The 8,162-nt window shown below is 57.2% G+C and overlaps 1 protein-coding gene across 2 annotated transcripts; it reads right to left on the bottom strand.

Annotated features, from left to right (window-relative positions):
• Positions 1 to 1,211: 1,211 nt before the first annotated feature.
• On the bottom strand, positions 1,212 to 7,159 carry CALU (calumenin). 2 transcript variants are annotated; one of them, XM_054188719.1, is made up of 2 exons: positions 7,060 to 7,159; positions 1,212 to 2,021 (listed from the first exon to the last, which is right to left on the bottom strand). In XM_054188719.1, exon 2 carries the CDS (start codon positions 2,003 to 2,005, stop codon positions 1,781 to 1,783), a length of 225 nt encoding a protein of 74 aa, XP_054044694.1. In that variant the 5' UTR covers positions 2,006 to 2,021; positions 7,060 to 7,159; the 3' UTR covers positions 1,212 to 1,780. The 2 variants fall into 2 exon arrangements, with proteins under 2 accessions (XP_054044694.1, XP_054044686.1); XM_054188711.1 differs by having other exon boundaries at positions 7,054 to 7,158.
• Between the last annotated feature and the right edge of the window lie 1,003 nt (positions 7,160 to 8,162).

Raw genomic sequence — 8,162 nt, 5'->3', positions numbered from 1 at the left:
TGGGAACGGCCTCGTTAAAACATCCCGAGTGGAAACTCTGACCCCGGCCGCGCTTCCACTGCCAGCTTTTTCCAGCAGATAACTCAGCGGAACAATGAAATTAAAACCCGGAGCCATGACAAAGCCCACGGGGGCAGGAAAACAGCCCGAGGAGGAGGAGGAGGAGGAGGAGGAGGAAGAGGAGGAGGAGGGGAGCTGGTGGGGGGGAAAAGGCTCGCCCGGAGCGTTTCTGCTCTCCGCAGCCAGAGCTTCGCCTTCCCCTTCCCTCCCTGCTTTACTTTGGGGAAAAGATCTTTAATTTTTCCCCCCCCCGACCCCGGCCCCGTTTCCAGCGCAAAAAGCCACCCGGCTCCTCGTATTTGGCGGCTCGCGGACCAACCGGGGCCTTGCTGCGCTGGTTCCGGTGGTCCAAAAAGAGGGGTTTTCTTCCCAGTTTTTTTAAAGTGTCCCCAGGGGGGGAAAAAACCCTCCCCTCCCACGCCAGCCTCCAGCAGAGATTTCTTTACGGCGGACGCGGCATTGCCTTTAATCGAGAGCAAAACGCCGGCGGAGACCCCCTGCGGCTACCTCCCGCCGCAGGTTGGTGGCCCTGGATGGTCCATAGGGATGCTACGGCACGTGGGGAAGCCTGGAATCTCCCTGCCCTGCAAATCTGCCTTTACCTCGCTCCGGTGGCGTTTCCCCGAGCTCGTTAAGTTTTCCCTTCTCATTAGGAAGCCCCACTCCCCCATCCCCCCCCCCCCCAAAAAAAAAAAAAACCCTAATTTTCATCGTGGGCTGCAGCAAACGCCGCTCCACGGGCCGTGAGCGGGAAGTTGGGATGCTCAGCTCCGGCGTGGAGGACAACGCCGGTGAACGATGGCCACCCGGGACACGGAAATCAGGCACCCCCACCAGCCCGTCGCCTCCAAAACCCGATAAAAACGGGCAAAGACGGAGATTTAAGGGGCCGTTTGGACCATCACGAGCCACTCCTCGGGCCTGACATCTCCAGGAGCGTCCCGACGGCCGGGCCGAGCTCACCAGGGCTCCGAAAAATGTCTCGGCAGGGCTGAACCTCCCAAGGTTTAAGCCTTTTTTTTTTTTTAAGCCCAGAGCGAACAACTGCGCCGGCAGCTGCTGCCGCCCAGACAAAGGCACACGCTGTAGCGCCGAGGAGCCGAAAATGCCAGGGCCAAAACCAGCCGTGTCCCCCCCGCCCTCCCCCCGGCTTTAAAACCCCCTCTTCTGCCCTCCGCAGGTGGCCGGGGAGGCAGAGAGAAGCAGCAGAAGTTAAAATTTTCAAGAGATGCTCTGTTTTCCCTCCCTCGCGGCTCCCGCGCAGCTGCTCCTCGACTGGGGAGGAATAACGTGGCAGGAAAATGCGAGTAATTCCCCCGGAGCCTGCAGCGGTAACCGGAGAGCAGGAGGGCAGCAAAGCCAAAGAGGCTTATTTTTATTTCTGCTTTGTAGTTTTGGGGTGTATTCGGTGCCGGGAAGGAGGCGGGCAGGGTTGGAACGGCTCAAGGTGACCTTTGCAGGCGGAGAACCGCACACGTGCTGCATAACTGTGTCCCCACCGCTCGTGTCGGTCACTAAATTTCAGCTACCGCTGCCTTAAAAATGACATTTAAAAGGCTCTAGTCGAGGCTGCCTCTGCCACCTGAGGTGCAAGAGAACACGCGCGAACACCAGGGGGGACATTTATGGCCAGCACAACCCGCCGTGGATTCGTTCTCTCTCGATTGGGGTTTTATTTCGGCTTATTATTTTTTTTATTCCCCCCCCCCCCCCCGCCTCCTTACCCGAGTCTCTCCTTGCTCTCCTCCGGCGTGAGCTGATCGAAGGTTTTGGCCTCGTCGGCCCCGAGGAAAGCGTCGTGGTCGTAGTCGAAGTTCTGCGCGTCGTCGTGGACCTTGTCGCTGAGCTGGGGGTCGTGGTGAACCCGGTCCTTCTTCTCGGTGGGTTTGCTCGAGATGCAGAGCATGGAGAGAGACAGGCAGAGGAGGAGCTGAGGGACGGTCATGGTGGTTCAGACGCACCTGCGGGAGAGGGAGAGAAGGGGAAATGAGGAGCCGACCCCGCGAGGGGGGACGCGGGAGCAGCACGATGCCGGCGCCGGGGTCACAAACCAGAACCCTGACACCAAAAAGGGGAGAGGTGATGAATTCACGGAGACCGGCGGGGCAAAACCGTGAATTCGTAGAGATCGGCGGGGCAAAACGACGAATTAATAGAGATCGGCGGGGCAAAACGACGAATTAATAGAGATCGGCGGGGCAAAACGACGAATTAATAGAGATCGGCGGGGCAAAACGACGAATTAATAGAGAACGGCGGGGCAAAACGACGAATTAATAGAGATCGGCGGGGCAAACCCATGACTTCATTCAGATTAGCTGGGGCAAACCCATGAATTCACGCACATCGGCGGGGCAAACCCATGAATTAACAGAGATCAGCGGGGCAAAATGATCAATTCATACAGATCAGCGGGGCAAAAGAATGAATTAATACAGATTAGCCAAGGCAAAACCATGGCTCAGTAGGGATTAGGCGGGCAAAACGAGCGGCTCGTACAGATTAGCGGGGCAAACCCATGAACTCATAGAGATTAACCGGAGCAAAACGAGGAATTCCTACAGCTCAGCGGGGCAAAACCATGAATTCGTAGAGATCGTCGGGGCAAAATGATCAATTTGTACAGATCAGCGGGGGCAAAACGGGTGAATTCATTCAGATCAGCGGGGCAAACCCACGAATTCATAGAGATTAGCGGGGCAAACCCACGAATTCATACAGGTCGGTGGGGCAAAACCATGGAGTAATAAATATCAGCGGGGAAAAACGATGAATTAATACAGATCAACTGGGCAAAACGCTGAATTCGTACAGATCAGGAGGGGCAAACCCATGAATTAACACAGATCGGTGGGGCAAAACCATGGATCAGTAGAGATCAGCCGGGTAAAACGACGAATTCATACAGATTAGCCAGGGCAAAGCAATGAATTTGTAGAGACGAGCGGGGCAAAACGGTGAATTCATAGAGATCGGCGGGGCAAAACCGCGAATTCATACTGATCGGCAGGGCAAAATGACGAATTAATAGAGATTAGCCGGGGCAAAACGATGGATTCGTAGAGATCGTCGGGGCAAAATGATCAATTCGTAGAGATCAGCCGGGGCAAACCCATGAATTCGTACAGGTCGGTGGGGCAAACCCATGAATTAACAGGTATCGGCGGGGAAAAACGATGAATTAATACAGATCAACTGGGCAAAACGATCCATTCATATAGACCAGCGGGGCAAAACCATGAATTCAGAGAGATCGTTGGGGCAAAATGATCAATTCATACAGATCAGCTGGGGCGAAACCATGAATTAATAGAGATGAGCCGGGCAAAACGATAAATTAATAGAGATGAGCCGGGCAAAACGATAAATTAATAGAGATGAGCCGGGCAAAACGATCTCCGAGCCCTATGGCGCTTGGGGAATCTCTCCTTCCCACCCCGCCGGAGCAGCTCCCGGCCGAGCCCCTCCGCAGGGCAGAGCGCGACAACTGGGTTTGTTGGAAGAAGGAGGAGGAGGAGGAGGAGGAGGAGGAGGGGGGCGAGGAATGCGAAGGATGCGTGGCAAACGCGCGCGGCGGATGGCCCGTTCCACAGCCCCTGCCAAACCCTCGGCTCTCACGTCCTCCCACCCCGCTCCCTCCCCCAAAATTCCCTCCTTTCCATCCATCCGACGGCTTCAGACGCCCCTCCGGGACCTCCGAGGCGGATGGAAGCCTCCCCCACGCCATTACGCATTAATTTCACCGTGAATTCCAGCCACGCCGGGGTCGCCGCACCCAGCTGGAACCCGGTGGCCGGGTGGGTGACAGACACGGACGATGACAGGGATAATCAGGACGTGGCAATTTATCGCCCGGATCGTCTGGCAAATCGGAGCAATTTCTGGCCCGAGAGCCGTACTTGGCAATGGGAGAAGGCTCTCGGAAGCATTCCCCCACCCTTACCTCTTCAATCTAAATTTAAATCAAGGAGCTAACACGCATATTCCGGCCGAGCCTTGCTCCCTCCAGGCAGGCAGAACTCCACTTTACGCGGGGGGAAAAAAAAAGTTTACAAAATTCCGGTTTACCCCCCCAAGAAACCAGAACGAAGAGAGTCCGGGCAGCTAAAATGACTTGCAGGGGTTAGAAAGGAGTAGGAAGAAGGGGAAAAAAAAAAAAATAAAAATTCTCCTGCTTGTTTTACTCTAAGTTTGCCTGCCTGAAGTGTTACTCCGGAGTCGGCAAAGCCAAGGGATTCTTTTTATTTAAAAAATCAACCATTTCACCAATATGCGTCTAAAACGACAGAGGCAGCGGGGCAAGGAATCCACTAAACGCCCCCTCCCCGCCCCCCCCCGGAATGCCTGAAGGATTTATCCGCGCAGAGTTTGTGCCGTTTGAATCCCTTCAACCGCGAGAGCCCCTGCGAAATAAAGGCTCCCAGACAGACGGAGGGTTGTTTGATCTCCAACGTCACCGTAACCGCGCTGGCTTTGAGCCACATTCCCGCCCCGGAGGAGACGAAAAAGGATGGAAACAGGTCACAGGCGTCGTATAAATAGCCAAACCCGCTGTCAAAGAACTTCATCCTTCAAGCCGGCGACATAAACTCGCGGAAAACCCGCCTGGCATTGGGTTCGTTAAGGATTTCTGCGGCTCCGGAGATGTCCGGAGGCTCCCTCGGGAGCGAAGGCTGGAGCACCGCGATGGTCCGAGCTGTCCCGGGAGCGGGCAGAGCCAGGGCAAACCCCGGGGGAGGCCAAACAATCGCCAGGTCGTTTGGTTCCCCCCCCACCCCCGTCGAAAAAGCTGGAAAGCACCGCTCCGTCGGGAAAGAAAAGAAAAGGAGGAGTCCCGGCGCCACGACCGCATCCACCAAGGCGCGTACTTCGAAGGATGAGGGAGCCCGGTTGGGAATTCTGGTCCTCGTAACGACGCCTCGGGCTTTTGGCCATTAATTAGTGCAAATAAAAGGGAAATTTGGGCATAGTTTAGCTGAAGGAAGAGAAGCGTGCGTACTAGAGCAGCGGAAAGGGTGGAAAAGCTGGAAGAACAGCAGCTTTCCTCAACTCGCAGGGAATTTCTGCTATAGGGTGCCACCCCGGCAGGTCAGATGTTTGGGGGGGGAGGATCTTGGGTTTCGATCTCTACAAACCCGCCCCCGAGGCAGGACCCCGCAAACCTCACTCGCCACATCCCACGGAAGGACCCAAGATAACACCGTGGCGCGCGGTTTAACCCCAGCTGGGTGAATACATCCGACGGAAACAGCCGAGTTTGGAACAGATGGGACATCGTGGAAAGCGGTGAGGCTTCCCAGCCGGCCGAGCCAAAGGGGAGCGGGCAAGGACGCCGGGAGAGCAGCGTCCGTCCTTCCAGGCAGCACCGGGGTGGCCCTTCTCCTCCTCGTCACATTTTAATTGATTAGTTTTAAACACAAAAATACTCCCTCGTGGCTTTCAGGAAGCAAGAGATACCTGGAACCCGCCCGGAGAGTCTCCCCAGCCTGGCTGACATAATCCCTTCCCCGTTTCCTCTCGATCCGGGTGAAAAATCCCCAATCCCCGGCCACCTCTGACGCAATCCGGCGTGGCCGTGACCTCAGCAAGGGGGAAGGACACCCCCCGAGGGTATTTAAGAGGAGCTCTAGGTATATATTTACACGGAATACCAGACTTTTCCTCGCTTTGAGCACGTCGCAGAGCCGAAGAGCTGCCCAGCACAGACCGACCTCCCGCCAATCCCGGGACTGGGCTGGACTAAAGCACAGGGTGACCCGGAATCTGTGTAAATACCACGAGTTTTATCTACAATGTCCACACGAAGCGGCCGTGAGCCGCTCGGGAGGTGATTAAAAGGGACAATCTGACCTCAAACAGGCACGTTGGCATCACGCCGGGTGCCAGGGAGGAGGATGGGCCTTACCTCTGCGGGCAAAGATGCTGCTCTAGTGTGCGGCGAGACAAAAAAACACCATAAACCAACGATTATTCATAAATAATCTGCATCAGTGACACCTTCTGCTGACCAACGGCTGCCCTACCAAGGGGACTGACCCCCAAATTTTTCTCGGAGCTCAGTTTTGGGGAAAGATAAGGCTTTGAGCTCGATTATGTGCACCCAACTTCTCCCTCCAGCTAGTTAGGCAAACCACAAACCGCCTGGGGACGGGACGCTGGCGAGTTCTCCCTTCTCCGAAACAAAAGGGGTCTCGGCGGTGAACCGCAGGGAAGTCGGAAGCGGCAATTAGCGGTGGGGAGCGGAGAAGTATTCCCGCGAAACGGGGTCCGCCGGAACAACTCGGGACTCCCCTTGGTTTTGCAGCGATATGGGCGGAGGAACCGGGGATTCTGCGCTGGGCTTGATTTTTGCAGCGACGTTCAGCGCAACCCCAGGGCTACAAAACGCCCTTGGAAGGGCATTTCCCATCTGGGAGCGCAGTTAATCACAGAGGAAAAAGCTTAGAGACAACGCAACCCCCTGAAATTTGGGAACTAGCCCTTGTTTTGGCTTTTAAAGGGATTAAACCCAATCCCATCGGCCTCGGCAAACCTGGTCCTTACCCACAGGTGGGATATGAGGCGGTCACCTGTAATTAGCAGCACTGATTGAGGACTTATCGCAGTAATCGAGGACTTATCGCGGCGATGGAGGATTTACCGCTCTTTTACCGGCAGCTAAAACAAACAACGGATGAGAAAAGCAGCGATTTATGCCCCAAAACAAGCGTTCACCGATACACGACGAACCTGAAGGCGCAGGGGGTTCATTAAACGTTAATTAAGGGGGGAACCAGGTGGGGGGATGCCCTGAGGGTCTCCTCACGTATCAGGCCCCCCACGTTCCCATGGCGACCAGGCCCGGGGTTCCCGAGGCCCGGCCCGGCCGCTGCCACGTTCCCGCTCCCGCCGTAAGGGGGTGTGGGAGCGGGGTCGGGCGCTGCCACCCCCCTGAAGCCCACCTCCGGTCCCGGGGCCGCCTGCCCGCCCCACCGGGCCCGGCCCGTCCCTCACCGTTACCGGGAGCCGCCGCCGCCACCCGCTTCTCCTCAGCCGCTCCGCCGACCGGAAGTAGGCGCCACGCCGCACGGCCCCCCGCGCTCCCACCCCGCTGGCCAATCAGCGCGACGCCCCGCCTCCCCCGGCGCCGGGATCGGCGCGCTGATTGGCTCTCCCCGCCGCCCGTCCCCTCCTTGTCCCGCCCCCGCCCCGCGCTCCGCCCGCCTACCCGCCCCTCCGCCTCCGCCCACCTCCGCCCGCCGCAGCCCCGCCCCCTCCCCGCCAGGGGCGCGGTCGCCGATTGGCTGGAAAGCGCCACGTCCTCACGCGCGCGCCGGCGGGAGGCCACGCCCCCCCCACACGGGGCGCCCCGCCCACTCCGCCCCGCTCCGCACTGCGCTCGCGCGGGTGGAAAAGGGCGGGAAACGGGGGGCGAGGCGCCATTTTGAGGGGGGCGAGGCGCCATTTTGGCGGGGGAGCCGAGCGGGGCCGGGTTGCCATTCCTCAGCTCCGGGAAGCCATTCCCCAACTCCAGGAAGCCCAGGGCTGGGCTGACAGGGCATGGCGAGGCCAGCCCCTCGGTCAGGAGTGCGGAGAGAGTGGGCTTGGAGTGGATTTTCCTCATAAAACGCCCTTGGGGAGAGGCCTCCCCTCAGGGTGGCACCCGCGCAGCGCCCCGCAGGGTGGTGGCTCTGTCACAGTGTTACCTGAAATAAAAAGCGCTCGAAACCAGAAGTAGTTTAGAGAGGAGATGTTGCTTTATTCGACGTCGGGGGCTAGGGGGAAAACCCACAAATCTAGCACACCTCACCGGGGATGTTCACCCATTATTTATACACAAAATAGCCTCATAATTCCGCCTACCTAACACGTAACTCTGCCCAGGCTTACAGATTCATTCGGATGACCGAATACCCTTTTTGCACGTGCGGATCAAATTTTGCTGCGTCGGCAAAACACTTCTGCGTGAGCGTCTTGGCGCTCATTTGGGTAAAGAAGACCGTCACGTTATCCTTTTAAGGTACTGAGTCATCTCAGGACGGTAAAAGTTTACTGTAAGTTTGCCAACTTCTTGAGGATGATAAGGATGTTCTTTGAAGGAGCCGTAACTCTGTCCTGATTGG

Source organism: Rissa tridactyla, chromosome 1 (assembly GCF_028500815.1).
Source record: "Rissa tridactyla isolate bRisTri1 chromosome 1, bRisTri1.patW.cur.20221130, whole genome shotgun sequence".
NCBI classification, from domain to species: domain Eukaryota; kingdom Metazoa; phylum Chordata; class Aves; order Charadriiformes; family Laridae; genus Rissa; species Rissa tridactyla.
The sequence above is the reverse complement of the archived record's forward strand: the minus strand, read 5'-3'. Positions and strand labels throughout refer to the sequence as shown.